This window comes from Schizophyllum commune (assembly GCF_000143185.2).
Source record: "Schizophyllum commune H4-8 unplaced genomic scaffold SCHCOscaffold_9, whole genome shotgun sequence".
Classification (NCBI taxonomy): Eukaryota; Fungi; Basidiomycota; class Agaricomycetes; order Agaricales; family Schizophyllaceae; genus Schizophyllum; species Schizophyllum commune.
Window position 1 is genome coordinate 647898 of NW_026089546.1, and position 25086 is coordinate 672983.

At 57.6% G+C, this 25086-nt stretch overlaps 14 protein-coding genes across 14 annotated transcripts; 5 read left to right on the forward strand and 9 right to left on the reverse strand.

The window, feature by feature from the left end:
* The first annotated feature begins 366 nt into the window (after positions 1–366).
* SCHCODRAFT_01039007 (uncharacterized protein) lies at positions 367–1581 on the forward strand. The gene is made up of 4 exons (XM_003029213.1): positions 367–839; positions 892–938; positions 998–1329; positions 1382–1581. Exons 1-3 carry the CDS (start codon positions 631–633, stop codon positions 1264–1266), a joined length of 525 nt encoding a protein of 174 aa, XP_003029259.1. The 5' UTR covers positions 367–630; the 3' UTR covers positions 1267–1329; positions 1382–1581.
* Positions 1582–1997: 416 nt separating this feature from the next.
* SCHCODRAFT_02361211 (uncharacterized protein) lies at positions 1998–2996 on the forward strand. Its single transcript, XM_003029214.3, has 3 exons — positions 1998–2352; positions 2407–2522; positions 2576–2996. The coding sequence occupies exons 1-3, from the start codon at positions 2074–2076 to the stop codon at positions 2655–2657; spliced, it is 477 nt and encodes a 158-aa protein (XP_003029260.1). The 5' UTR covers positions 1998–2073; the 3' UTR covers positions 2658–2996.
* On the reverse strand, positions 2869–4837 carry SCHCODRAFT_02633756 (uncharacterized protein). Its single transcript, XM_003029610.2, has 3 exons — positions 4581–4837; positions 4323–4530; positions 2869–4272 (listed from the first exon to the last, which is right to left on the reverse strand). Exons 1-3 carry the CDS (start codon positions 4830–4832, stop codon positions 3287–3289), a joined length of 1446 nt encoding a protein of 481 aa, XP_003029656.2. The 5' UTR covers positions 4833–4837; the 3' UTR covers positions 2869–3286.
* Positions 4838–6799: 1962 nt separating this feature from the next.
* Positions 6800–8038, reverse strand: SCHCODRAFT_02670197 (uncharacterized protein; the record flags this gene model as incomplete). Its single annotated transcript, XM_003029611.2, has 8 exons — positions 6800–7159; positions 7217–7364; positions 7422–7502; positions 7556–7602; positions 7665–7718; positions 7776–7830; positions 7888–7946; positions 8003–8038. The coding sequence occupies 8 exons, from the start codon at positions 8036–8038 to the stop codon at positions 6800–6802; spliced, it is 840 nt and encodes a 279-aa protein (XP_003029657.1).
* A 1279-nt stretch (positions 8039–9317) lies between these two features.
* Positions 9318–9635, reverse strand: SCHCODRAFT_02511438 (uncharacterized protein; the record flags this gene model as incomplete). The annotated part of the gene is made up of 1 exon (XM_050343252.1): positions 9318–9635. A coding segment is annotated over one exon (318 nt), but the record flags the coding sequence as incomplete, so codon positions are not given.
* A 366-nt stretch (positions 9636–10001) lies between these two features.
* Positions 10002–10836, reverse strand: SCHCODRAFT_02670198 (GAF domain-like protein; the record flags this gene model as incomplete). The annotated part of the gene is made up of 5 exons (XM_003029612.1): positions 10002–10180; positions 10235–10453; positions 10528–10627; positions 10676–10751; positions 10802–10836. The coding sequence occupies 5 exons, from the start codon at positions 10834–10836 to the stop codon at positions 10002–10004; spliced, it is 609 nt and encodes a 202-aa protein (XP_003029658.1).
* Positions 10837–10988: 152 nt separating this feature from the next.
* On the forward strand, positions 10989–12321 carry SCHCODRAFT_02633771 (glycolipid transfer protein). The gene is made up of 6 exons (XM_003029215.2): positions 10989–11201; positions 11252–11307; positions 11358–11442; positions 11500–11558; positions 11615–11869; positions 11921–12321. Exons 2-6 carry the CDS (start codon positions 11281–11283, stop codon positions 12107–12109), a joined length of 615 nt encoding a protein of 204 aa, XP_003029261.1. The 5' UTR covers positions 10989–11201; positions 11252–11280; the 3' UTR covers positions 12110–12321.
* Positions 11913–13970, reverse strand: SCHCODRAFT_02361303 (NAD(P)-binding protein). Its single transcript, XM_003029613.2, has 10 exons — positions 13785–13970; positions 13638–13733; positions 13521–13564; positions 13258–13468; positions 13154–13206; positions 13003–13101; positions 12767–12950; positions 12630–12713; positions 12491–12573; positions 11913–12436 (listed from the first exon to the last, which is right to left on the reverse strand). Exons 1-10 carry the CDS (start codon positions 13824–13826, stop codon positions 12292–12294), a joined length of 1041 nt encoding a protein of 346 aa, XP_003029659.1. The 5' UTR covers positions 13827–13970; the 3' UTR covers positions 11913–12291.
* Positions 13971–14167: 197 nt separating this feature from the next.
* On the reverse strand, positions 14168–15504 carry SCHCODRAFT_02509637 (uncharacterized protein; the record flags this gene model as incomplete). The annotated part of the gene is made up of 2 exons (XM_003029614.1): positions 14168–15085; positions 15136–15504. The coding sequence occupies 2 exons, from the start codon at positions 15502–15504 to the stop codon at positions 14168–14170; spliced, it is 1287 nt and encodes a 428-aa protein (XP_003029660.1).
* Positions 15505–16077: 573 nt separating this feature from the next.
* SCHCODRAFT_02633776 (cytochrome P450) lies at positions 16078–18757 on the forward strand. Its single transcript, XM_003029216.2, has 15 exons — positions 16078–16107; positions 16174–16337; positions 16388–16427; positions 16478–16591; positions 16650–16689; positions 16741–16868; positions 16924–17294; positions 17354–17615; positions 17667–17715; positions 17773–17793; positions 17845–17963; positions 18012–18050; positions 18104–18205; positions 18262–18639; positions 18694–18757. Exons 2-14 carry the CDS (start codon positions 16180–16182, stop codon positions 18436–18438), a joined length of 1620 nt encoding a protein of 539 aa, XP_003029262.1. The 5' UTR covers positions 16078–16107; positions 16174–16179; the 3' UTR covers positions 18439–18639; positions 18694–18757.
* SCHCODRAFT_02633777 (uncharacterized protein) lies at positions 18114–20154 on the reverse strand. The gene is made up of 3 exons (XM_003029615.3): positions 20099–20154; positions 18262–20045; positions 18114–18205 (listed from the first exon to the last, which is right to left on the reverse strand). The coding sequence occupies exon 2, from the start codon at positions 20012–20014 to the stop codon at positions 18509–18511; it is 1506 nt and encodes a 501-aa protein (XP_003029661.2). The 5' UTR covers positions 20015–20045; positions 20099–20154; the 3' UTR covers positions 18114–18205; positions 18262–18508.
* Positions 20155–20164: 10 nt separating this feature from the next.
* SCHCODRAFT_01214937 (SET domain-containing protein) lies at positions 20165–22486 on the reverse strand (the record flags this gene model as incomplete). Its single annotated transcript, XM_050341262.1, has 9 exons — positions 20165–20633; positions 20712–20937; positions 21060–21313; positions 21364–21435; positions 21488–21805; positions 21863–21924; positions 21979–22059; positions 22116–22299; positions 22358–22486. 9 exons carry the CDS (start codon positions 22484–22486, stop codon positions 20379–20381), a joined length of 1581 nt encoding a protein of 526 aa, XP_050198752.1. The 3' UTR covers positions 20165–20378.
* Positions 22487–22651: 165 nt separating this feature from the next.
* On the forward strand, positions 22652–23545 carry SCHCODRAFT_02633783 (histone-fold-containing protein). Its single transcript, XM_003029217.2, has 4 exons — positions 22652–22780; positions 22837–22889; positions 22958–23107; positions 23164–23545. The coding sequence occupies exons 1-4, from the start codon at positions 22741–22743 to the stop codon at positions 23332–23334; spliced, it is 414 nt and encodes a 137-aa protein (XP_003029263.2). The 5' UTR covers positions 22652–22740; the 3' UTR covers positions 23335–23545.
* On the reverse strand, positions 23511–25012 carry SCHCODRAFT_02703618 (uncharacterized protein; the record flags this gene model as incomplete). Its single annotated transcript, XM_003029617.2, has 3 exons — positions 23511–23572; positions 23625–24008; positions 24109–25012. 3 exons carry the CDS (start codon positions 25010–25012, stop codon positions 23511–23513), a joined length of 1350 nt encoding a protein of 449 aa, XP_003029663.1.
* Positions 25013–25086: the final 74 nt, after the last annotated feature.

Below are 25086 nucleotides of genomic sequence, written 5' to 3' on the forward strand. Positions count from 1 at the left end.
ATTGTGTGCGAGTCCTGAGCTGCTGTCCTTACACAAGACAAGCGCCCGGGTCCTCTTCCTCAGAAGGCGCGCTATACTCCTCAGCGGAAGCTCGACGTATTCAAGAATGTCTTCGCGCAAGCTTGAAGCCGGACATCAGCCTTGAAGTAAGCCCTCCCGCGCTTGCGGACGGGGGTCCGGCAGCCTGTAGCCTCTCAATTAGAACCAGAGAGGAAGCATGCCCATCGAAGTCTCCTTACCGGTAAGTGGTCCGCCCACTCGTATACGACGTTCTGACTTTCTACGCAGCATATGCGCCGCATAGGTAGCCTTCGCCTCTCCCGTCTGCTTGACAGACCGCTGTCGTCGAAAGCGCTGTCCCAAATCCCGTGCACTTCTCGCCCTACCTCAATCCCGAAGCCTCCACAAAGTCAGCTCCACGTGGTGACGAGGAGCCGGCACAGATGAGGCAAGCTGGGACTCGAATCCGGCAGCTGGGCGCGATAATGCGAAGAGAGTTGATCTGGCCCCAGCTCTGAACTTTGTGGTCAACCTTCATCCCTACCGCGATGGCCCCAAAGTACTCGCAGCAGAAGGACAGCGCCCGTGAGCAGGGAGGAGCTGAGGGCAATTAGCGCGATCTGACGCACGATGTCAGTAGCGGCCGAGGCGCAGGAGGCCGGGCTGGAGACAGGCGCGGGAGACGTTGGGGATATTTCTGCGGCGGAGGGGGTTGAAGACGTTTCTGAAGGGCTGGAGGATGCGGGGACGGGCAGTTCAACCGCGCCACCGGCTGGCCCGTCATCGAGGAGGGCTTCCAAGATTCATCCGTGCACGGTCTGCCAGAAGGTCTTCACGAGGTATGATTATTGATACTGGTTGTAGCTGCATATGCCTGACTGAAGAGAAAAGGCCTAGCGCACTGGATACGCATATGAACATCCACAACAACTCGAAGCGTAAGCACCACGTACCAGACCGCCACGCCCCAGTATACATACTAACACCTCCCCTTCAGCCTATCTCTGCAAATATCCCGGATGCGAGTCTGCCTTTTCCGTGAAGTCGAACATGAAGCGGCACCGACGGACGCATAGCGAGGAATTTCACGACAGCATGGAGGCGGCAGAAAAGGCGCAGAACACCGCCACGGGCCCCGTCTTCGACACGCCCATCATCGTCGAGGAGAGCCGCCCGGCCTCTTCCTCGAAGGCGGTCGATCTGCAGTGGATGCCCCCGAACACAGTCTCGCGCAACGCTCGGTACAGCGGGAATGACAAAACGTAGGGTCGAAAGCGGACGCTGATCCGGTGTGCGAGCCGTCCTTGCCAGACCCTATTTTCTGCGCCGGTGCGGTTCCCTTTGTTTTCTCAGGCTTGCTCGTGGCTAACGCCATCATCAGCACTAGCGAGAAACCACGGTCAACGCCCTCGCTTCGATTTTATCCGCGCTAATGCATATGGACCGACTGTAGCCTCTTTGTCCAGTATCTGACCGCTCTCTCGTATACGTTCGTCAATTACGACTCGATGCCATCTACGCTACGATCCCAAATGTCACGTAACCCGCTAAGCACGCTATACACGGAATATCTGCTCTGAACCTCCTCGGCAACGCCTCTCTTCACTCATTACGCCAACAGCCAGACTCGGCCGCCAGCAAAGCACGTCTCGATCGAAGCTCCGAATCCGGACGCGCTACTGGTCGAGGATTCGCTTCTCCCTCGCGCCGCACCTGGCCACCTGCACGACCCGTCGAGGCAGGTTCGATCGTGACGTTACGGTCACGCGCCACCGTCACGTCCTTCCTCCTCGTACCTGCTTGATGTCATGGCACGGACAGTGTTCCACCTCAGGAGCAACGTTGCAAGGTCAACGGTGGCTGTCCCAGGTCCCGTATGTCTGCGCGGTGGCGCACTCCAAGGTGCGTGCAGAATGTCTCGCTCGCGCTAGTCACAGGTCCACTTGGAGTCGCAGTCATCGCTCCAAATGACGTGCGGAGGGAGGGTCGTATATAACCTCCGACCGTCGCCTGGTGGTCTTTTTACCTAGCTTCTGAGCTTCTTTCAACACAACATCGACTCCGAGTATCATCATGCCTCTTTTCAAGTCTTCCCACCCCGAGCCTCAGCCCGCGAGCCCAACGGGCCGTAAGGGAAGCATGTTCTCTCGCAACCGCAGCGCCTCTCCCGTCCGGAGCCACAACACCTCGACCTCCAACGGCCACTCCTCTGGAGGTCTCTTCAGCTCGCACAGGCGCAGCACGTCGTCCGACCGCTCGAGCGCGTCTGTCTCGCGCTCTCGCAGCACTGGCGGCGGGCTCTTCAGCTCCAACCGTGGCTCTGACCCTACTATTGCGTCTGCGCGTCGCAAGGTATCCTCATCATCTCACAGTGTTCATGACGGTATGCTGATGAACTTCATCTAGGTCGCTGACGCTGAGACTGCCGAGCGCGACGCGGACAGGGCGCTCATGCAGGCGCGCCAGGCCGTCAAGGACGCCAGGGATCACGTGAAATTCCTCGAGCAGGAGGCCGCTGAGGAGTGCGTCCTCTTCGTCTGCTTCTTTCTTGGGGAAATACTGACGTTGCAAACAGTGCACGCCGCGCTAAGGCGAAGCAGGCTGAGGCGAAGGTTATCAACAAGAGCGCGAAGCATCTTGGCCGCCACGGCCATTGAGCGATGGCACCAGCCTCCACCATTCGGCCTCGAGTCGTGGTTACCCATGATTGTATTGTACCACTGCTGTAATCTTTTGGACACCGCTCGCGACACGAGATGTATATTGGGCCCTAATTGTACGAATACCCATGGCGATATGATGTCCTATTTCTCGTCCTTTTTCGCCTGAGCCTCCGCCAGTAAAAACCTCATCTGCATCATTCCATAGTTGACTTCAGTCTGGATATATTCAAGATGGACTGTTGTTGAGCCTAAAACCATACCTTATACAAACAAGAAATGCCTATAGCTGACGAACCACGTAGTCCGCTAGTCTGTCAAGATTGCTGAGTACTGAGTATCGAGCCCCTCCAAAGTAAGATGTGATGCATGCGAACGAATATTGCTAAAGATACAAAGATGGCGTAGAACAGAAGCTGTATAGAAGCGCTGGATGAAGCACAGGATAGGAGCACTGGCGTGTCGGTGTCATGTAAGATATACAGTCATAAACCATCGTTTTGGACGTAGCCTGTGGCGCGTAGCTTGTAGCCTTGGGACAATATTTGGCCTGTGGATAGCTTGTGGACATGGGATAGCTTTGTGGCCGGTACATAATATGAAGCATAGGAACATGGCGCCGCACTTCATGGCGGTGGGAAGGAGGCCAGGGAGGACACCGCGGGCTGTGGGGACGAGGGCGTGTCGTACGGCGGCCCGCTGGCGAAGAGCCGGAGGGCGTGGTCGTCCGCGGGGTCGCGCCGGTAGGGATGCGTTCGCGTCAGCACATGCAGCGGCGCGAGATCACGGTCCGGTCCGACGCCGCGCTCGCGCTCGTACGCGCGGCTGCGCCCCTCGGAGCCAGAGGAGCCCGACTCGGACACGGGCGAGGGCGGCGCGTGGATGGGCCCGTGGAACGGCGCGAGGATCTGCGGCTTGGGCTTGGGGGTATAGCTGTAGATGGACGGCACCTGGCGCGAGTCGCCCGGCCACGGGCTGGGAGGGGAGAGGGGGAGACGTGCAGGTACCGCGTTCGGAGGGACGGGGGATAGGCTGTGGTTGGCGTCGTTGTACATATTGGGGTCGTCAAGAACGGTCCAGATGGTCCGGGCTAATGGGACGCTCGGGGGAGGCATGCCTGCGAAATGGCCGGGGTCACCCTTGATGTCGAGCGACGGCGGGGGTTGCCGCGCGAGTCGTGCCGGAGGCTCAGATGCGTTGGATGACAGCAAGGATGGCCCAGAAAAGCCAAGTGGAGGAGGTATACTATCGGATGTGGAGCCCACATCACGAAGGGATTCCAGGGATGCCTGGCGGTGTGTTGAGGGTGACGAGTGGACAATAGCACGGTCCCGGTCCGGTGACGTCTGATAGGGTTGGAACATGTGGACACCACCAGGCCCGCTCGACTCGCCATGGGATACGGGGAGGGATGAATGAGGGGAGGGGAAGGCCGCGTAAGTGCGATGCACGGTAGTCGAGGGCTTGGAATGACCGTCGTCCGTTTGCCTATTGCGACTCTTGCCGACACGTGTACTCTTGAACAGCCCATCAGGGACAACCAGGGAGCCGACTGCGGGCAAATCGTCGACCGTGTTTAAGCGATCGACAGTATTCTGCGTAAAGTAAGCAGCTACGCTAGGTTAGGGATCCGCACAATGAACGCAGCCGCAGCGACTCAACTGATATGCCATTTGCGCGTGCCGAGATCGGGTGATACGCGGAAGACAGAGTACGTCTGCTTGACGAGGGGATCCCAGTCGCGCGGGGGCTGCTTGTCGTTGCTGCCTGCCCGTGAACGAGAGGTGGAGGGAGCGGAGGAGGTGCTGACGCACGAGGGACGGGTGAGGTCCACCGGGGGCACGTATTTCTCGTAGTAGAACAGGAACTCCTGCGGTGTATGGTGAGCTTCTGGTTCCATCCGCAGCGCAGATCACGCACATCGCGTACGCGCGAAGGGGACCAGCGCCTGCCCTCGGTGAATCGCTCGATGCCCAAGCCATTCACTTCGACGTTCTGGCCGCCCCCGCGCTCCTCCCAGACGTAGATGCAGCCGCTCTTGAGGGCTGCGCGTTCCTCGGCGTCGAGGCGCCTGGTCACCATCTTGAGGACGCCGAGCTGGACGGCATAGAAGATCTTGTGTGCATCACTCGTCGAGCGTATCCGGATATTGGTACAGGTGGGTTCCTGCATGCGCCTGCAGTGGTGGTAGTCTGTGTATATGTTGTGGCGTGCCGTAAGGCCTGTGCTGAGGGTGACGAATGAGGCCCGCGTGATTGCTATGATTGGAAGGCTAACACGCACCTTAACCCCCGCGCCTTCTACCGCCCGATGCTTCCGCTATCAGGACCTGAAGTCGTAGGAGATCAGCCTAGAAGGACGGGGATGTGGCGGCGACAAGGGCAGCGCGTCCGAGCGGGAGATGGCGGCGTGGAAGAAGCCTGTGTCGCAACATGCCGTCCACATCTTCCGCCGTCCCTCCTCATCAAAAGAAACCGTGCGGCTGCCCGGCTGCACCCCATCCGCTTCCGGCAACCTTAATTTTTCTTCCGCCGCCGCGGGCGCCTTATCTCGCACGTGAGCGTTGTTCAACTTGAACCACCCGACGTTACCCCGTTTCGAGGGCGTATTTGAGGGTGTTGAAAGCGTAGCAATAGCTGTCAATGTGCGGCTGATTTGTTCAACCCTCTATACATCGACTTTGGCGGGCCACACAAACATAGAAAGAATTGGGGCGATAGGAAGAATGAGGAGCGTCTATACGCCATTGTGGGTACTTCCTCGCATCATTCTATACCAGCCACAGGCGCCCAATGCTACCGTCTAGGAGCTCCGGGACCGGCGAATGCCGCTCGATCTGCCACAGGCTCGGACCTCGGGATCGCAATGAATCCAGAATGGCCAGGCATGATGCGTGTAGTCATTCTCCTCCAATACTCTACTGCGCCGCTAGTGGTACCAGAGAAGCTCCGGTTCCGACGGCCCACTGGAAGAACCCGTAGGCTCAACGCATCGCCTCCTTCCAACGGCCGTAGCCAGGTTCGCGTCATTCGAAGGAAGATGCTTCTCGTGCCTACCAAGAGTCCGCTTCTCGCTCGATTCTGTAGCAGCCAACGAAGGCTCGACGCTGGAGAAATCTGAGCAAATTGCTAAAAAAGATATGCCCGGTATGCTGGGAACCGTTCCGCCGTAGTAGCAGAGTATACAGCCCAGAACAAAGAGATGAAGAAGAGAACTGCAACGAGGACCGTATTTTGTGCCCCAGAAAACATCCTCGTAGAATTTGTTTGCGCGAATTTTGATGCGAATTCGTCAGGCACTCTGTCTGCCACGCCAGAGAAAAAGCTTCTCCTCAAGCCGTAGCCATCAGTGGCCAGTCCATACACTTGCTGCTGTCGGAGAGCGAAGGCGGCAATTCACAGTGTGCGGGTACCCTTCCCAGAAGCGTTGTTGTCAAAAGCGAGCACCAGCATAGTCCTCGTGAGCATTGGTAAGTGTTCGGAGGGGCAAACATAGTATATTCCAAGAACGTGAGTATGATCCGAGATTCAGCACCAACTGCTGAGCGGTCGAAGTTGACTTGACGAGGGTGAAGAGCAAACGAAGAGGCCATGGAAGTGTACGTTAGTCGACGCGAAGCGTCATTTGTCTTCCCACAGACAGACGCAGTACTGATCAACGGAGGCCAACATCATGTTCGCTCAGCGCTGAGGTTCCGAAATGCGCATGAAGGTGATGGAGTAAGGCAAGGAAGTTGCTACTGTAACTGTTGTCTGTTGTTTTCCCTTCAGGCAGCGCACGTGGCTTTTGGGACAGTCAGGACCCACAGGCGTCCACAGAGAACAAAGGGCTCCGGGAATAACGGACGTCTTCCAGCTTGGCAGAGGTCTGACGTCGGGATCTCCAAACATGATGGATCTTGCCCGTCCTTAGCGTCCATAGAGTACACTATGCTGTCTAGTATATCAACAAGCACACACATCAGCGTCCTCTCGCCGCCATCTGCCAGGCCATCAACAACGTGTGTACGAGTGAGAAAACGGTTCAGTGTCCATATGTCAGATCTCCCAAGGCCACTACTGCACTATCAGCGTAGAATATACAGATTAAATACGAGTGAATGCACGCGAACTTCGAAGGCACTACCGCGGGACCGAGCGCTACATCACCCACGCGCTGAACATCGGCGTCAAGGCCATCAGCGCCGTCTCGTCGACGGGATGCCGTCGGGCAGGCGGCGCGTTTTGCAGGTAGACCAGTGGCGCCAGGTCCTTCTTTTCGTTCGCGATGGGGTGATGGACGGGTGCGGCCCGCGATGAGAAGCCGTCGTGCGTGGTGGTCGGCGGAGGGGGGTAGGGTGCTGGCGCGCCGTATTGTGTTGGTGGCTGCAGCCAGTCGACGTAGGCCTGCCGCGGGTACGCCGTCGTGTAGCTGACTGAGGAGTTCGCATTTGGGTCTTTGCGCCCTTTCCCTACGCGTGCACCGATATAGAGCCCAATAGGTACAGGAAGGTTCGCCAGCTATAGGTGCAGTGTCCGTCAGTTGCATTCGACTGAATGAGGAAGCGCGCCGCGCACCACAGGGATGTCGTCTATTGTCTGTAGCGAGTTCACTGTGCTCTGCGTGAAGTACGCGATGAGATGCTGCTTGCGTTTCATGCCGTGCCCCATGTTGATGAAGACAGAGTACGTCTGCTTGACCAGTGGCTCGCGCGGGCGGCGCGTCCTGTGCGGGGAAATGTGATCAGGGCAGGATCAAGCAGACACGATGGGTGGCGCGCACTTCACATCCGCGTCGCGCCCTGCAGCATCCCCGTCATGTTGATCATCCTTCTCGTGATAGAAGAGGAATTCGTCGCGAACCCTACCCATTGTATTCAGCGAGGTCGATCAATAGGCTTTACGCGAGCGTCTCACCGAGAAGGGCCCCAGCGGATGGAGTCGGTCCAACGCTCGATGCCAAGCTGAGGGAATTCGCGAGGTGTTAGCGCAGCTGCGACGAAGGAAGAAAGACCGGTCGGCGTACCCCATGAGAATCGGCGTAGGCGTGCCCACTCTGACGCTCTTCCCAGACGTATACCTGTAACGCCGGGAGGTCAATACCTGCTTGTAGCTCGCGGCACTGCGGCTAGCTTACGGAGCCGCTAGCGATGGATCGCCGCTCTTCGTTGTCCAGCCGGCGGGTAACGAGGCTGAGAAAGCATAAGTCAGCCTCCGATCACCCACGGAGGCATAGGGAAAAGGCTCACGGAAGTATATTCAGAGCCACCGCGTGGAAGATGACCCTCGCATCCTCGGGCGTGCGAACCTGGGATCGTCGAGAAACGTTAGCGTTAGTGAGTACCTCGCGGGACGCCCACTCACGCGCAGGTTCATGCAGGTAGGTGGCTGTGAAGACATGGTGCGGGTTTGTGAGTGGGCGGATGGGAAGAAGGGCGCCAGTACCATGCCGGCGCTTATATACTGTTGATCTCGTGCGGGTGATCTGCCGAGCACGGCCTCGATGGGGATGGAGCGCCCGCGATGACCATGCGGAGAATGTCGAGTATAGATAGACTAAACAACGATCGGGCTGCTGTTGATGATTGCCTCTCCGACGCAAACTAGACCGGGGAAGGGGAGGTGCCTGTGACCCTCCGTCTGGTGCCACCGGACCGCGCTGCGGGCCCTCGCAGCGAGGACGACGGACCCGAGGATATCGATGGAGGACAGGCGGGATTCCAGCGCGGGTGGACGGGACGTGGTAGGGTGGGTGGCCATTCAGTCCTGCCGCATTCAGCTCTGCAAGGCAGGCGATGGGGGACTGATGAGATTCGGGGCACGCCAAGGGGTGCGATGCTTCGATGTCGCGAAGGTGGACGCGCTAGCGTGCGACGGCAGCGTGAGTCACGCGGGTCTGTTCAGTTTGCTTGCCCATCTAATCCTATCAGGATTCCGGCATCGAAGCCAGGCTGTTCGATAGATAAGTGGGTTACAGTGCGCAGGGATTCGCGAGGCTGCAACGTACCAGTCTATTGTGTTTTGACGGCATACGACCTGGACCTGCGTGCGGGTAATGTAACGCTCGCGCCATGGTATCGAGCTCGCATTCTCAGGAAGATCGGAAACACGTGCGAGTGGCAGCCGCGAGCGATTGACACGGCATACGCATATGGTAAATCCAGTCTACAGCGCCAAGGGTCCAAGGGGTACGTCCTGGCGGTAAAAGGCCCGGTCAGTGCTTCTCTGATAGGAAGGATGGCTTACCGGCGGCAATGGAAGTTACTAGGCATGCTAGTCAGTCCCGACCTCATCGCACTTCGGTGGCGCCGCGTACATTCTCCGCGAGAACGCGGTAAAGGGTGTACGACCTCGTCGGGGATCCTGGGCGACGGAGGTCATAAAACGCGTCAGACTTGGCGCCAACAAGATCGGGGAGGGCCTGTGGCAGCTGTCGTCCAAAGGGACAGCTATCACTTGCATCGGGAGCTTCATCGGGCAAATCATCGTATCGGGGACAAGTAGTGGCATGCCCGTAGTCGGGGGCAGTTAGTACTACGCCGCAGTCAGAGTTCGCGTGCTTGTGTACACCTAGAAAGAAGACAAGTAGCCCAAGGGCTGTGCGTTCGTCGTGGAGCTAGCGGGCCGTAAGCGTCGTCAGTACAAGGCGTTGTAGGCGTAGCGCGTGGATCGAGGGCGCTTAACGAGGGCGCCTGCGCGGCGAGAAGGCGTGGCGAACCACCGATGTCAAAGGGAGCGCGCGGAGGGCTGCTGTCAACCCGCGTAGGCCGATTGCTTCGCGAAGAATAAAGACAGAAAATGATACGTGGAATGAAGGACCCGAGAAATACACAATGCGAGCCGCATGGGCAGGGTCATAGCCTGGAAGTTTCTGACGGCGCAGGGATCGCGGGGTCCAGGGCGCAAGTCGACGGCGAGACAGGCCCGATGAACGTCGGGTTCGAAGGACAGAGGGCGGGCATGATTTAGCCACGGAATTCCTCCGCTCCCATCTCAGGCGTACCGCGTATCCCGGAAATTGTCAAAACACCGTTCAGAACTCATGGTCCAAAACGGCCAGCTGGCGACTAGTGATACGCGTCAAGTTTCCCAGTGGGTGTCAGGTGCTGAGAAATAGTAAGGGGCCATGCGTTGACGTGAAGACGGAGACGTACATGGGGTGCGAACACACTGGGACCGAAAGCTTGTACTCACAGCAGCGGTCAGCCTGACGGGTCCTGGGGAAGCCCATGTGCTGAGGAGCAGGAGGGGCGTGATACAGGTCAATCGATGCTGTAGTTGTGCATTCAACAGTGTCGTACAACCGCACCCGGAAGGCAAACGCCGCAATGAGCGTGCTACGAAGACTTCTTTGCAAAGACTGCTACCAGTCGCACGCGTCGACGATGAGGTGCGCTATCCTCTCGAGGCCTGCCCTATCCTCGTCGTCGAAACCGCCGACCGCAAGGCAGTCAAGGTCCAAGACTCCAAGGGGCACATCGCCTTCTGGACGGCGCAATACGAGGGCGCACACGATCTCGCTCTTGGTATCGCCATCGCATGCTAAATCAGTGAACTGTGAGCGACATCAACGAATCCACCAGTCCGTCGACGCACCGATATGCCCCGGGTATGCATCCACATCGGGCACAAGGACGGTTTCACGCTTGAGGAACGCGTCCGCACACACACCACGGGCCTTTCCCGGGGTCACGTTTATGAACTGGCACGCGGGCTTTCCGCAGAAGGGGCCTAGCAGTAGCGCATCCTTCTGAGGCTCGCCGCGCGCGGAGGAGAACCGTGGCGCGGGGAAGAGCGGGCCATCGAGGTAAAAGCCTGCCGTAGACCCAAGGAAGAGTGGAGCAGCAGTCAGAGGGGAGACGGAGATGATCGAAGCCGGCCTGACTTACCGCACCAGTTGACGGCCTTCGTGGGCTCCGTCCCAAAGTGTGCTGGGAATGCGGCGAGGGAGTTGAAGATCAGCGATGAGGCGTTGGCAAGGTTAGTGATCTGTGAGACGTCAAGGATGCGTCGTTGAGCCGTGCGAAAGAGTCATACCCAGGATCGTTGGCCTTCTAGCAAAGCAGATAGTTGATCATGGACATGATCCCAAAATTCTGCCTTCGTCTGTATGCTTTTAGGGTGGTGTAAGAAGGGGGACCTGAGTTCGCGTCTGGCTCGCACCTTTCCGGCACTAAGGAAGAGTCTGCGTGAGGCATGATGAGCGTTGAGAGTGAGCAGGGACGATCCCCTTTCGAGCTCGCCATTCGCGCGAAAGATGGCAAATTCAGCTGGCATTCGGAGGCTGTCCGGACGATCGGTCCGACCCCAGTGCTACTGTCGACTTGCTCAACGCACTCGTGCTTGTCGAGTCGTCGTAGAGGAGCTTGCGAACGTATAGGGAGGAAGCGCAAGAACTAGAGTGGTTCATTAGGTCCATGATGGGCGAAGGCAACGTTGCGGACAGGGGGCCGCAGTAACGCCACATAATACGAGCATGCGCCCGTCCCTGCGCGTCGCGTACGTTCCCTCACCATCGATTGAACATCCGTCTTGTTTTCCTGGTCATCGCTTGCTCATTCTTGTACGTAGGTTGATCTGCTGCTTATATACCCAGACTGAACGTCCATACAGGTATACTTTTGTAACGAATTCCTGACGAGATGGCACCATACCTTGAGCGCGTGAAGGTGCGTCGTACCCCGCGTTCGCGTACCCTCGACTAACAAGTGATCTGCAGTCCTTTGCCGATGTGCCCGTGACCGACGCTGGCGTCGACACTCTGCAGTTCCTGGAGGCTTGCGAGGGATTGGTTGGTCTGTTCGGTACGTGGACGATGATCGCACCACAACCCCATTCTCATCCCCCGCGTTTCCCCCCAGATCTCCTCGGATCCACCGCGTTCGCTGTCGTCCAGTCCGACTTGCGGGGCAACATTACCGTAAGCGCGCTCAGCAACCCCACTATGCGTTCCTCCTCACACGACCCCCATCGCAGAAAGTGCGCACTCGCTACGACGCGCACCCCGCCCAGTCTGGCACCCTCGAGCAGCTCGTCGAGAACGAGAAGGGCGAGAAGAAGCGCGTCGCGACCGAGGGCCTGATGTGGCTCCTCCGCGGCCTCTCCTTCACCTGCAAGTCCCTTCAGAACGCGCAGGGCGACAAGACGCAGGAGCTCGCGCCCGCCTTCACCAAGGGCTACGAGAACTCGCTCAAGCAGTACCACAACTTCGTCGTCAAGGGTGTCTTCTCGGTGCGTGCTGCTTAGCTCGTCTCACTTGGATTCGTGCTGACTCTGATCTAGGTGGCGATGAAGGCTTGCCCGTACCGCAAGGACTTCTACGCGAAGCTTGCTGCGGACCCCGAGGGTGGCGAGCCGGCATCTCAGGAGAAGGTCGACGCCGAACTCGACAAGTGGCTCGCCGCGCTCGACGCGATCGTGAAGCGGATGGAGGAGTTCTATGCCAAGGGCGGTCACTCAAAGGGCTTGTAAACGGACTATATCATGACTGTATGGATCTAACCGCGGAATTCACTGTGTAAAGCGCACCAGTTAATCTCGGCTGGGGAACACAAGCCTGAGGGCCACGAGACGAAACTGAAGTCAAATGCAAGGTTGTATCGTACAGATTTCTTACAGCAGGGACTATTGTCCCACTCAGTGGTCGCTACGAATTAGGAGACCCGCACAACGACCTTGCCCATGAACAGGTGCTTCTCCAGATGCTCGAAAGCCTCCATCGCCTTGTCAAAGGTGAAAACCTTGTCGACAACCGGCTTGATCTTCGCCGAATCGACGATGCGCATCATCTCACGCAGTCTGCAACACTGGGTTAGAGAGTGCGAGGGATACGATACGAAGAGTGACACCGACTGAGCGATGGACCCGATAAGGATGCCCCTGAGGGTCAAAGTCTTCACGATAGTCTCGAAGAGGACCTCCGAGCTTAGCTGGCCCTACATACGGTCGTCAGTTGCTAAGCTACGGGAAGGGTATGGTTTACGACGCTTACCTCGGCCAAGAATCCAATCAGGTGGATCTTCGCGCCGATGGCGGACGACTTGATGGACGAGAGCAATGTGCCCATGCCGCCGACCTGCAACGGGCGTGAGTAATTCAGCAAAAGGCCTGCATGAAGCTGCCGCGTACCTCGATAACATGGTCAACACCACGCCCACCAGTAATCCTGAGCACCTCTTCGTGCCACTCAGGCGTCTCCTTGTAGTTGATCGTATATTGCACCCCCAGCTGTCTGGCGATCTCCAACTTCTTCTTGGAAGAGGAAGTAAGGATAACTTTGGCGCCGGCTGCGAGCGCGAGTTGTGCCGCAGAGCTGTAAGGAAAGCAGTCAGTAACGTGGTCCGCGGTCTTGCACTTCAACCTACATTGATACGCCGCCCGTTCCCAAGGTCAAGACGAAGTCGCCCGGCTTGAGGGGCTCTAGGCCGCTGAAGAGGGCGTTGTACGACGTGAGCGGCGCGGCCCTATGTATTTCGGGTCAGCCAAGCCAATAAGACCAGGGGAATGACAACTCACGGCAGCGTAGAGGCCTCCTCGTAGGACAAGTGTTCCGGGATGGCAACCAAAGACTATCAAACAAGTCAGCCATCTAGCGCCATCCCAACGAGGAAGAAACTTACATGTGCCGGAGCAATCTTATACTCGGTCAACACTCCCTCCTGCGCCGCGCCGTAGTCGGGTACGGGAGCCGCATCGCGGAATGTGCCGGCTGTGAAAGAAGGGGTCGGGGACGCGATGACTCGGTCGCCTGCCTTCCAGCTGCCCGCGTCAGGCCCGACAGCAACGACTTCGCCTGCCATGTCGGCGCAGGGTACCAAGGGGGTACCTTTGCTGTAGAGGCGTGAGCTGTCAGAGACTGAGAGGAAGATACGCAGGGACGTACACAGGGCGAGGGTATGTGCCGTTGGAGACCAGGATGTCGCGATACTAGGTGGGTAGGTTTAGCGTCATCCCCCTATTCACACGGCAACCTTCCAAGCCATGCGTCGGTGATACCTACATTCAAGGACACAGCATGCACCCGAACGAGAACTTCGTCGCGCTCCGGGGCGACGACGGGGGCATCCCGCAAGGTGAGGTTGCGGAAGCCGTTGAACTACAAAATGATGAGAACGACGGGATCGCGGTGGGGCGCATGAGAACCTACATCGGGGAAGACGTACTGCTTCTGAGTGGCAGGAAGCGACATAGCGGCAAGATGATGGTGTGCAGTAGAAGCAGCGCCTTTTATCAACCGTGAAAGTTCCCCCTTTACTGAAAATGCCGAGTCGGCGGCGAGTGGGTGGGGCTGGCTGACAGCCCCGAGTCGGATGTTGATTCCAGAGTGGCCGTTCGGACATGCGAGGGAGACTTCTCAGAGCACGTAGAACTCGCTCGTAGACATGCAATATGTGGGTCGTCTATGCATTGTGCTAGATAAATACCGGATCTGTCCAAATGTTCGTCAATCCCGACTCGCTCAAGATGACGATGAACACGCACAGATTACAATAGTATACAGACCGCCGATGGATAGTAGGCTAGATAGTCTCAAAGCACATCCTCCAAATCCATCTCTCCTTCTTGCTGGTTCAGTGTAGCGTCCGAATCGTCCATGCCAAAGACATCCCAAAGCGACGCCCGGTTCTTTTTCGAAGAAGGACCGTCAGAGATGGTGTTCGTGGCTCTCTTGCCCGCCGCAGCATCCTTCACACTTCCTCGGCGTCGGGACGCTGGCGGTGGCACCATCATTCCTGGCTCTGGTTCCATCTGCGAGGTGCGGACCCTTCGGCCCGGGGAGCCGACGAGGGAAGCAGGTGTAGGTGCTGGTGCAGGTACAGGGAGGCCAGCCTGTGGAAGCGCATGACCGTTGCTGAGTTGGGGCGCATCGCTAAGACCGGCGCGAGCGTTGTAGCGCAGGGTCGCAGATGACTTCTTTCGATGTGACCGCTTGACATCGGTGAGCTCGACGTGCTCTTCGCTATCAGTCGTGGACGTGCTGGTCGTGCTTTCGAAGGACAGGCGGATGGGGAAGGCGTTGAGGAGGGACGCCATAGTAGGCGGCGATGAAGAGGTAGATGCAGGGGTTGTCGAAGAGCGGGCGTGCCGCTGCAAGGGTTGCGGAAAGGACGAGTCCAAAGATGTACGAGGGGAAAGTGATGATGGCGACTGGGGAGGGAAGTAGGAAAGGCGGGATGTTGGTATTCGTCTGAGGGTGGCGTGCCCTGGGATATCTGGGATAGGTCCATCCGCTGGCGTGATGGAGAGCTCGGGATTGGAGCGCGATGGATTATCGTCTGACGGTATGTCGCATGACTTCGGTAGGCGGGACGCCTTGTCGATGGGAATGTACAGCACTTTTCGCAGATGGATCGAATCGTTCGCCCACATCGAGTTGGCGCGTCGAAGGTCGTTCATAGCGATTCCGTACTTTATGGATACTGATGCGAGGGAGTCCTTCGGCTGCACCTGTTAATCGCGGTAAGCAGATACCCCCTTCCGCAGTCGCGCACACGTACCTCATGCACCAGGACTAGCTTCTCGTTCGCATCTACCTCAATTTCCTCTCGTAGAGTGGTGCCCAATCCAACATCAGGCTCCAGGTCACTCAATGCCTTGCCGAGCGTCGGTCGAGTGATGTTCTCGTTCGAAAGGTCGGCCGTATGAAGAGGATGACTGGAGCTCGTAGTGAGAGCAGGGACGTCCGTCGCTGCTCGTCTATGCTGAGCGGGCTCGTTCCCCTCTGTTCCAGAACTACAACTGTCATCGTTGTCGAGAAGGGACGCATAGTGCAGCGGAGATGGATGCCCCTGCGGTTCCTCGTCGAGATCGTCGGCAAAAGGATTGAATGTAGGATCTGCGGCTAAGTCATCGGCGCCGCCTGGCATGACAAGGACATTGAGGGCTTGTTCAGCGTACTGTTCGACTTCAAGCCAGCTCCGTCGCCGCCAAGGCGCCACTCAACGCCACAAAGAATTCGGCGAATGCCGCAAAGGGAACTTCGACCCAATGCATACTTCCGACTTGACACGGTACTTTCATCGCGAGGCAGCCCTCGTAGATGACAAGCTCCCCTTCACAAATTCCATGTACTTTCTACCTTATCCGAACAATTGGAAGAGCGGACGCGAGTCCACAAGCACGACATGGCACTAGCGTATACACTAGGTCCACGCTAGACAACGGCCGCGCTTCTGTTCGCAAGTTGGAAACTGGCGTACGCTACGCTCGTGCATACAAACTTGCACACGAGATATGGGGCTGAATAGATTCTCTCAGCGCAAGCTTCTCCGCGGTCGCCCCTTGTCTATGGCGAAGTTCCGTCTATTCTTGCTGCACGTCCAGTCTGATAAGCCAGCCTTCATTGTACGTCGCAAACTCCAACTTCTCGGCTAGATGCCCGTCAACACCTGACTACATATATCTCGAGTGATCCTACTAGCGCTGGACGTTGAAGCTCTCCTCCCCTCCCCGCCATCCAGCGTCTGCAGGTGCGTTGGCCCTATCTTGCTCTATGATCGCATTATGGACGCATCCTATTTTGCGCACCAAAGCAGCTCAGAATGGCTTCCTTCATCGCTGCTGCCATTGCATGCTCTTTTGCGGGCATCTACGTGATCAGTCGCATTGGCACGCGAGAGAGCGGCTTACCTCCGGGCCCTCCAACGACACCCGTTCTGGGAAATCTCCTTCAATTGCCGTCTCGAGATGCACACCATCAGTAAGCCCATTTCGATTTCTACAGCAATTTTTGAATGACGTGGCTGCCAGAATCACGGCTTGGTCGAGGGAATATGGTGAAATCTATTCGGTGCGTCATCAACGTCGATGGTCCTCCTAAGCGCTAATCGTAATCCTCAGCTCAAGTTAGGTCCCGGCACGGCCATCGTCTTGTCGAGTCCTCAGGCTATGAAGCATATATTGGAACTCCAGAGCGTCGATACATCTGATCGTCCTCCTAATTCTCTACACGACGTGAGTACCAAGACTTTCCTCCAGCACAGACTTCTCACGATGCGCCTATCTATTCCAGCTAGTGACAGACGGGTTGAGCTTCTTCCTGTGTCGCTACTGTAGGCTGACTTTGTGGTCTTGCTATCTTCATCGCTAACATCACTTTCCAGCCGCTCGTTGGCGTCAGATGCGCAAGGCCGCTCAAGCGCTTCTTTCGCCCGCGGCATCCAGAGATTACCTTCCTATCCAGGAAGCAGAGGCAGTTCAGCTGCAGTTTGACATACTGACTACGCCTGAAGTGAGCTCATCAATTGTACCCAGCGCGAGGCCGTCACAGCTAACCAACCTCTCAGAATTTCTTCAATCACATTCACCGCTTCAGCGCTTCCATCATCCTCTCCGTCGTATACGGCCAGCGGGCTCCACGGCACGAAACGCCTACCGCTGGCGCGTTCGCCGAGGTTAATACACGTTGGGCGAACTACCTGCGGCCGGGAGTCACGCCGCCCGTCGATATGCTACCTTTCCTGAAGTACCTTCCCGAAAGGCTGGCGCCTTGGCAGAAGGAAGCTCGGGTTATCCGTACGGCGCAACGCAAGCTATACCTTGGACTCTTCGACGAATGCCAGGAGCGCGTGAATGAGGGGGATACGCAGGCGAAGTCGTTTTTAACGGACCTCATACGCGATCAGGCTGCTCACGAAATGGCCAGAATGCAGATGAGGTACGCGTCCTCATTACCTGTGCTGTCAGACAACTCAGTTGCTTACTCTCCCTTCGTAGCATGCTCGCTGGCTCGCTTTATGAGGCGGGGGCGCACACTACTGCCGCCTTTGTCCATGGCCTCGTCATGCTCCTGACCGCGTATCCAGAAGTACAGGCCAAGGCTGCCGCAGAGATAGATCGAGTCGTTGGCGACACGCGCAGTCCGGTTCATTCGGACGGGGATGTCCTACCATATATTCGTGCACTCATTCAGGAAACGCATCGCTTCCGAGTGGTAACACCGCATGGCCTACCTCATCGTGCCACCCGCGATTTGCATGTGAGTCTGGACATATTCATGAGTGGCCGCTGCGGCTAGAGCTTCCTTTAGTATAAAGGGTTTCTGATTCCGGAGGGCTCAATGATCATTGCAAATATTCGTGCGTATATATCCCGCGTTGTTCTGTCAGTTTCGGATGGCCTGATGTTCTCCTCAGATGGATTGTTCAACGATCCAGGTAAGTGACACATATGGCCGACAGCTGTACATGCGTCTTATCATATTTCAGAGCTGTTCGATACACCAGAAGAGTTCAGGCCGGAGCGCTTCCTGCTCACTGAGTTCGGCACCCGGCCAGGCGTCGATGTCAGCGACTTCCGTTCCACCTTCATGTTCGGCATGGGACGAGTACGTCGGGTTCACTGTCTATCGAAACGCTTGTTGATTAACCTCTAGCGCATCTGCCCTGGCATGCATGTCGCATCCGCGTCCACGGTGAGTCCAGCGTTTAAATATCGGATGTCGTATTGATTGAATATGATCTTGAGCTCCTGGCGGCTATGAAGCTCATTTGGGCTTTTGAGTTTCGACCTGCCATAGACGAGGCTACAGGGAAGCCCATTGAACTCGACGTACATTCGAATGGTGATGTCAGTACCTTTCCTTTCAACCCTTGCTGGGACTGACAAATTGGCTGCTCCTGCAGGGCCTCGCCGTTGGACCCACGCCTTTCAAATGCGACATCCGTTGCCGGAGTCCCGCGCGTGCTGAGCTGATCAAGGAGTCGTTTAGGACCGAAGCTGCCGAGATACTGATCCCTTTTGAACGCAATTTAGCACCAAAAGACAAGGAGTGGTTGGAGAGCGTCCGAAGTCACGATTGAAGGACGAATGTGGCGACTTGCCAGTGCTATATGGATTGTACAATGAATCGTTACGTGCTCTATATCCTCGTCAAAAGACGCCGGCTTCGAAAGCCGGTGTCAGGTTCTTTAACCCACCCGGCACTTCACCGTAGTTGGCGGCCTCTGGCTCCAATTGGACAATATCTATGCGCAATTTATCGTTCGCCAGAGCCATAAGCTCCTTACACCAATTCAATTTCTTCACATCCTCAACGCTGCAGTTACGTATGCTTACCTCGACATGCTGGAGGCGAACCATCGCCAAAGCGAGCCGAGCCTGAACCAGTGCTGGAATCCCCGCCAGGAACAAAGCTAGGCCCTGGTTGTGTTCTGCGTCCATCGGTTGCACCCCGTGGAGAATTATGCGTCGGAGATTAGGGCAGCTTCCGGAATGACAGAGTTCGTCTGTGATACGCCATGAAGGACACTCTGTCGCTCGCCATTTGAGAGTTATTTCCTCCAGGAGAGGTAGATGCTGTGATGCATACAGCCCGCCCTCGTTCTCAAATCCGGATTGGCGCAAGACAAGGCTGCGGATGAGGGGTGCGCGACCGATGAACCTCGTCAATGCCCAAGTGCCATTAGGCCACCTTTCAATGCGCTTCATGTTCGAGTAATGAGCGATGAGGGCGAAGCTGGCTAGGTTGGGCATGGCAACCATTCGCAGAAAGTCCGTCGGAAATGCGCTATGCGCATCCAGTGTGAAGGTTCGAACAGAGGGTAAAGTACAGGTGGGAGGCTCATCGTCGTCGAGGGTGGGGTTGTTGCGCAGCTGAGAGAGCTTGAGCTTTACGTTGGTCACAGAGGTGCATGCCTCTAGAGTCCAACCAGCATGAGAAGAATGATCGAGGCATAGCTCCAGTCGCTGAAGCGATTGCCACGGCAGGGACAGCCTTTGATTGAGTGTGGTGGACATCCGAGCTGGGGCCACGTCAAGCACGACCGTGCGCAGGAGGGGAGAGTGTCGGAACATCTGGACTGCTCTGGTACGCGTTCTGGGATAGCGACCGAAGGAGCCCCATATCACCGATTCACGGACAGGCTCGTCTAGCTGGAGGACCTCGAGAGATGGAAAGAGCACTTGCGAGCCGTACACGATGGATTCGGGCAACCGCTGAACCATGTTGAGCGAGATGGAGAGTTCGCGCAGTCGATGCATGGGAAATACAAGGGGGTCTCGAAGGAGCTCGACTGCTGGGTTCTCGGAGTTATACACCAGGTAGGGGTTGTGGATGTCGATCGCCAACGCATGTGATCCGGCGCGTGCAATCCACTCCTGAACTGGAGACGCCTTTCCGAGAACGACATCGGCTCGGGCCCCCTTGCAGTACTGCTCCCAGTCCAGGCGAAGCCTCGTCCAGAACTCTGGGGCATTGTAGATGACATGGCGCCAGGAGCGACAGACGCGTGTGAACCTCAGGATGTCGGTCACGTTGATGTCGCTGTCCGTACAGGCGAAAGCGAAGATCTGGATCTGGAGTTCGGCAGGGATGGATGGATGAGAGACATCCTCGATGGATGACAGGGTTTGCGCATCGGCGGGTTCGGTGGACATCGTGCGCGTACTCTCGGAGGCGGCGTCCATTGTGATTTGTATGAGCCCAGTGCTGAAGATGCAAGGAACAGAGTGCTCACCCAGCCTCTCCGCACGGTCAAGTAGATGACAGAAGAAGTTGGGTGAAAGGCAGATGGGGAGGAAGGTGCTGAAAGGCGAAGGTGACATTGTCACAATCATTTACCGAACGCAGTCACGTTATTGGCGTCAAGCTACATGCGACTTATACTGAGTCTGCAGTACTTCCAGACCCGATAGAAGGGGGTCGCGGACAGCAGAAAAAAGAACAACTAAGAACACAGGAGAATATACGAAGACCCCTTCATACCTGGAATAGAGTACTGAAGGTGAGATCAACTAATCATCACCGCCTCGCCTTCTTCCCCCCTCCGCGCGCCTCCTCCGCTGCACCCTTCCGCTTCCCACCATTCGCTTTCGTGGGCCTCTGATCCTTGCCCGAGAGCTTATACCCCGCCTTCGCAGCCTCAGCCTTCGCCAACATCTCCTCAACGCGCTCGATCGTCTTCCGCAATATGCGCTTCTCGCCGAGGCGGATAATGACGGCGCACCGTTTGCGGGGCGGGAGGGGCGGATTGGAGGTGAGGAGCTGAGCATCAGCCTGGAGGGATTGTCAGTGTCGTTATCTCCTCCTTGCCGTGCTTTTGTACTCAGTACGACGGCATGAAAGAATACACACCTCCGGATCCGCCCCACCCACATATTCCCCAGCCTTCCTCTCCAGGGCGTCCTTCACAATACGCAGCACATCCGCCGCATCTTCGTCCGTCTCAGGCTTCAGCTTTCCCTTGGGTAACTTGCCTTTCGCGATGGCCTTCTCGTATTCGGCGCGCGCGAGGCGGAGGAGGCGGATGAGGGAGATGAGGAGGGTGGGGAGGGCGCAGGAGGTGTCGAGGATGAAAACGCTGTGGGTGGATAAGATTAGTTTTGGGTGGATGAGGTGAGTTTTGGGTGGATCGATAGTTGACAGGAAAGGATCGGGCTGGGTGACTAGGGAGGGGGGTAAGGCAAGGCTAAGGTTACGCACTCATCGCCTCCCTCATCTAGCCACCAGTCGATGCGCTCCTTCGCCGCTTCTTCCGCGTCGCTACCTCCGGCGCGCTCGATTGCACTCCGCACGACGAGGTCGGCGCGGACTTCAACGATATCGGCGGGGTTGGGGGCGCCGGCAACGTTCTCTTGACCGTCTGTACTTGCATTGGGGGCGTCTGGCGCGATAACGTCTACGTGCCCGTAGCGTCTTAGGAGGGCGCTGTTGGGCGGGTCGGCGTAGGTGTTCCACTGGGCAGAAATAAGTTATGGATGATTATGGGGTGTTCGGCGGGACGTACGACTTGGTCCCCTGCCTTGATCGGCTTGGTGGAGATCATCTTGAGAACGGTGGGCTCGTAGAAGAGCTTGGCCTGCAGACCATATAACCGTCAGCTCTCTTCACTACACAGAGCCCCGACGCACATTCTCCGACCCATATCTCGCATTCAGCATGTCCGCCATCGGGACCATGCCCACATCCCCCGCGTCCTCCTCATCGCTGTCCTCATCGTCCGACACCTCGATCGCTTCCTCGGCGCCCCCTTCCGGGGGCGGCTCCGTCGCGTCGACGTCCATCAGGTCGGCGGATTTGTCTGCGGGGCCTTCATCATCACTATCGGAGTCGTCATCGCCTTCTTCGACGTTGAAGCTGCGAGAGAGGACGCGGGAGCCATTGATGTGAAAGGCGGTGAGGGAGAAGTGTGTGGAGAGGAGTGATGGGGGGAAGAGGTCGGGGCGGCTCTGAAAGATGGGCAGGTTAGGATGGGTTGATAGGGTATGAGGGATGGAGGAACGCACTTGGATTGCGGGGAGGACCTTGTTGGTGTATTCCTGATCCGCTTCTTGTTTGCCTATGTGGTCTGCAATAGTGATATTGTAAGTGAACAGATAGCATGATGATGATGAAGACGGACCTACCACGGCGGTACCCGTAAGCTCAGCGATCTCCTCTTCTGTCCAGAACATGGGCGTGGAGAATTCAGTGGGGAGGGAGTCTGGGCCAAAGCCGATGGTCAGACTCTTGACATACACAGCAGGAGGGATCACGCACCCAAGTATCCCTTCCACTTGCGATCGGGCTGAGCACTTTCCCACATCATGCAAAGAATTAGGCCGCCCCAACCCTTGTCAAGCTGTCGCTCCTTCCATGCATCTGCGCCGAAAAGGCTAGGCAAAGGTGATGTGCGTGTAGACAAAACTATGGAGCGGGGAATAGAGAATAGGGTATGATCCGCCTGCAAAGGGATCTGTGCTTGAGTTCCCCCCGGATGTTTGCTGGACAGAAGCACGCACCGGTATGTCCTTCAAGGCAACCATGCCTCGGCCTCCTTCCTCCTCCGGGAATTCAGTCAACCCAACATATTCTTTATCGACAAAGCCCCCATTCGCAACAAACCACTGCTCGAACGCTCCCAGCGACATCATGAACGCAAGCAACAAGTCGAGGAACCAGCAATCACTTTTCCCGATCGCCGAATCTGCGCGGCCCGCGGCGCGTTTGATGGGCACGTGCCAACCGCGACGCGCCAAGTCACCTGACCCAAACACGCCCATAAAACCGTGTCGGCCAAACAAACAAGACCCCACCGCTCCTTGCCTTCGACCGCCACCCCCGCCAAGCAAGAAACGGCCTCGCCACCCTAAAGCCTCTTCCCTCAACTCGAACTACATTTCCAATGGCACGCACCAAGCAGACCGCGCGTAAGAGCACCGGTGGTATGTAGATGCTCCCCTTTGTGTGTCGCGTCCCTCTTTGGCTGACAACCCGCCAGGTAAGGCCCCGCGTAAGCAGCTCGCTGCCAAGTCGGCGCGCAAGACTGCGGCGGTGCGTGTTTGATGATCTGCTGCCACCGTGCCACTCGCTGACGCGCCCCCCTCCCCGCCTTTGTTCAGAACGCGACTGGCGGTGTCAAGAAGCCCCATCGCTTCCGCCCGGGTACCGTCGCCCTCCGCGAGATTCGCCGTTACCAGAAGTCGACGGAGCTGCTCATCCGCAAGCTCCCCTTCCAGCGGCTGGTGCGCGAGATCGCGCAGGACTTCAAGGTGTGTGATGCTGCTCGCCTTGAGGGGAACGTTTTGCTGATCGGCGATGTGTGTAGACGGATCTCCGCTTCCAGTCCAGCGCGGTCATGGCGTTGCAGGAGGCCGCTGAAGCGTACCTCGTCTCGCTCTTCGAGGACACCAACCTGGCCGCCATCCACGCTAAGCGTGTTACCATCCAGCCCAAGGATCTCGCTCTTGCGCGCCGTCTCCGTGGCGAGCGTGGCTAGATGTATCATCGAGTCGGGCCTGTCTTGTTTCTCGTTTCTTGTCCCCGATGCCTCGATTTGTACCATACTGTAGCACTGAACACTTGCACTATTCGCAAACTTCCACAACCCTGCGTGATCAGGGCGAACGATTTGCTTTTCCGGGGAACAAGTACAAGGGTATCCATGTAGAGATATCACTCAACGCAATCCAGAATCTCGGAGGGTATCAGCGATGGTCGGACCAGCATGAATGCGACTGCTGGAATGATGATCAGCATTGTACTACTACACTTCGTGCCCGGACTTACCTGGCTTGACACAGAGTTTTAGCCTTGTCACCTCGCCCAGCGTGCCCATCTGCTGGCGCAGATTCTCTATAGTCGCAGGCATGTCGACCTGTATGTGTCGAGGCGCGGGTATATGCAGAGTCACTGACTTCAGCGACTTCCCCAAATGTCCAGAGGTCAGATTCTGATCCAGCCACTCCCATATCCCCGACTGCCCTATCGGGTGCAGCTTGGGGCTGAAGTCGATGATGAGGTGCTCGATGTCGGGGACGGTGGCGAGGAGGCTGCGGAGCCAGCCCCACTCGTCGTCCGAGCGGGAGACGAGGACGTCGCGGAGGGCGAGGATTTTGAGCTGGCGCATGGAGGCGAGGGAGATGACGGACATGTCGTCGGGGTTGTAGTCGACTGGGAGGAAGATGAGGGAGGGTGTGGGGTGTGGGGTAGGAGGAGGGGGAAAGGGGATATGGGGGAAAGGAGGAAAGGGGAACTAGGGGATGGGACGTACATGCGCGAGGGACGCCTGCCCCAAGCTCGAGTGCTTGGAGGGTGTCTGAGCATTGCTCGAGGACCTTGCAAGCGTCGTCTTGCCAGCGGGTGTCTCGGGCGTGCAGCACATCGAGACGAAGACTGCGCAGTGCGTGTACATCGAGGGGGAATGCGCCCTCGGGGTCTAGCAGCCGCTGCACCAGCACCCAATGATTGTCCCTCGTCAAGCATAGTGCGAGGTTCGAGAGGGGCCGGCGGGTGCTCGCGCTCGACGGCGGCGCGGGCGCACGATCGAAGGAGACCCAGGACAAGCGCAAGCTCCGCACGCTCTGCAGCCGGTCGAAGATGAGCAGGGGCAGCTGGAACACGCAGGTGAGGTGCAGGGTCTGGAGAGATGGGAGCGTCTCCAGCAGCGCCGCGCGCAGCGACTCGGGCAGCACTGCATAACAGACAGAGGATGGGCGGAGAAAGAGGTGGTTTATGCCGGGCAGGCGCCGCAGGACGGCGGCGAGGTCGGTGCTGCGGGCGATCCACTGGCCGTGCCCGTTCGGCTCCTCCTCGACGTGGAGGGCGCGGACGAGGGGGGCGAGATGGGGGGAAGAGGAGAGGAGGTGGAGGAAGCGCGCGGTGAGGGCGGCGGTGCGGAGATGGATGGTGTGGAAGATGTGCGTTTGACTAGGGGTGAGGAGGGAGCGGTGGGCGAGGGCGCAGGTGGCGAGGGAGATGTGGTCATTTGTCGCTGCGAGCTCGTTCAAGATGCATTCCTTGAGTTCTTGGGGGAGGCGTTCGTCCGGGACTGGCGGTGGGTTCGCCATGGGGGTCGGGGGCAAGAAGGGGGCGAGGGCCGCGTGATTGGCGAGTCCATTCAGTATGCTATCCTTGTCCTGGTGCAGGTGCAGCTGGTCTTGGGCAGATACGGACATGGCGGTCAGGAGCAAGATGGATGCGTACTTCCCCGGCATGCCCCCGTCCGCAAGACATGCATCTCACGGACGCG

Bases quoted from the DNA above. Each gene is read 5' to 3' on its own strand.
- SCHCODRAFT_01039007 (XM_003029213.1), top strand. From the start codon at position 631: ATGTCAGTAGCGGCCGAGGCGCAGGAGGCCGGGCTGGAGACAGGCGCG. The intron at 840-891 runs GTATGATTATTG...TGAAGAGAAAAG, and splicing joins TGCCAGAAGGTCTTCACGAG to GCCTAGCGCACTGGATACGC. The intron at 939-997 runs GTAAGCACCACG...CCTCCCCTTCAG, and splicing joins CATCCACAACAACTCGAAGC to CCTATCTCTGCAAATATCCC.
- SCHCODRAFT_02361211 (XM_003029214.3), top strand. From the start codon at position 2,074: ATGCCTCTTTTCAAGTCTTCCCACCCCGAGCCTCAGCCCGCGAGCCCA. The intron at 2,353-2,406 runs GTATCCTCATCA...AACTTCATCTAG, and splicing joins TTGCGTCTGCGCGTCGCAAG to GTCGCTGACGCTGAGACTGC. The intron at 2,523-2,575 runs GTGCGTCCTCTT...CGTTGCAAACAG, and splicing joins GAGCAGGAGGCCGCTGAGGA to TGCACGCCGCGCTAAGGCGA.
- SCHCODRAFT_02633756 (XM_003029610.2), bottom strand. From the start codon at position 4,832: ATGCAGGAACCCACCTGTACCAATATCCGGATACGCTCGACGAGTGAT. The intron at 4,531-4,580 runs GTGCGTGATCTG...CATACACCGCAG, and splicing joins CCCCTTCGCGCGTACGCGAT to GAGTTCCTGTTCTACTACGA. The intron at 4,273-4,322 runs GTTGAGTCGCTG...AACCTAGCGTAG, and splicing joins CACGCGCAAATGGCATATCA to CTGCTTACTTTACGCAGAAT.
- SCHCODRAFT_02633771 (XM_003029215.2), top strand. From the start codon at position 11,281: ATGGCACCATACCTTGAGCGCGTGAAG. The intron at 11,308-11,357 runs GTGCGTCGTACC...AGTGATCTGCAG, and splicing joins CATACCTTGAGCGCGTGAAG to TCCTTTGCCGATGTGCCCGT. The intron at 11,559-11,614 runs GTAAGCGCGCTC...CCCCCATCGCAG, and splicing joins ACTTGCGGGGCAACATTACC to AAAGTGCGCACTCGCTACGA.
- SCHCODRAFT_02361303 (XM_003029613.2), bottom strand. From the start codon at position 13,826: ATGTCGCTTCCTGCCACTCAGAAGCAGTACGTCTTCCCCGAT. The intron at 13,734-13,784 runs GTAGGTTCTCAT...ATCATTTTGTAG, and splicing joins AGCAGTACGTCTTCCCCGAT to TTCAACGGCTTCCGCAACCT. The intron at 12,951-13,002 runs GTAGGTTGAAGT...CTTTCCTTACAG, and splicing joins GGAACGGGCGGCGTATCAAT to CTCTGCGGCACAACTCGCGC.
- SCHCODRAFT_02633776 (XM_003029216.2), top strand. From the start codon at position 16,180: ATGGCTTCCTTCATCGCTGCTGCCATTGCATGCTCTTTTGCGGGCATC. The intron at 17,295-17,353 runs GTACGCGTCCTC...CTCCCTTCGTAG, and splicing joins ATGGCCAGAATGCAGATGAG to CATGCTCGCTGGCTCGCTTT. The intron at 17,794-17,844 runs GTAAGTGACACA...ATCATATTTCAG, and splicing joins TGGATTGTTCAACGATCCAG to AGCTGTTCGATACACCAGAA.
- SCHCODRAFT_02633777 (XM_003029615.3), bottom strand. From the start codon at position 20,014: ATGTCCACCGAACCCGCCGATGCGCAAACCCTGTCATCCATCGAGGAT.
- SCHCODRAFT_02633783 (XM_003029217.2), top strand. From the start codon at position 22,741: ATGGCACGCACCAAGCAGACCGCGCGTAAGAGCACCGGTG. The intron at 22,890-22,957 runs GTGCGTGTTTGA...GCCTTTGTTCAG, and splicing joins CGGCGCGCAAGACTGCGGCG to AACGCGACTGGCGGTGTCAA. The intron at 23,108-23,163 runs GTGTGTGATGCT...CGATGTGTGTAG, and splicing joins AGATCGCGCAGGACTTCAAG to ACGGATCTCCGCTTCCAGTC.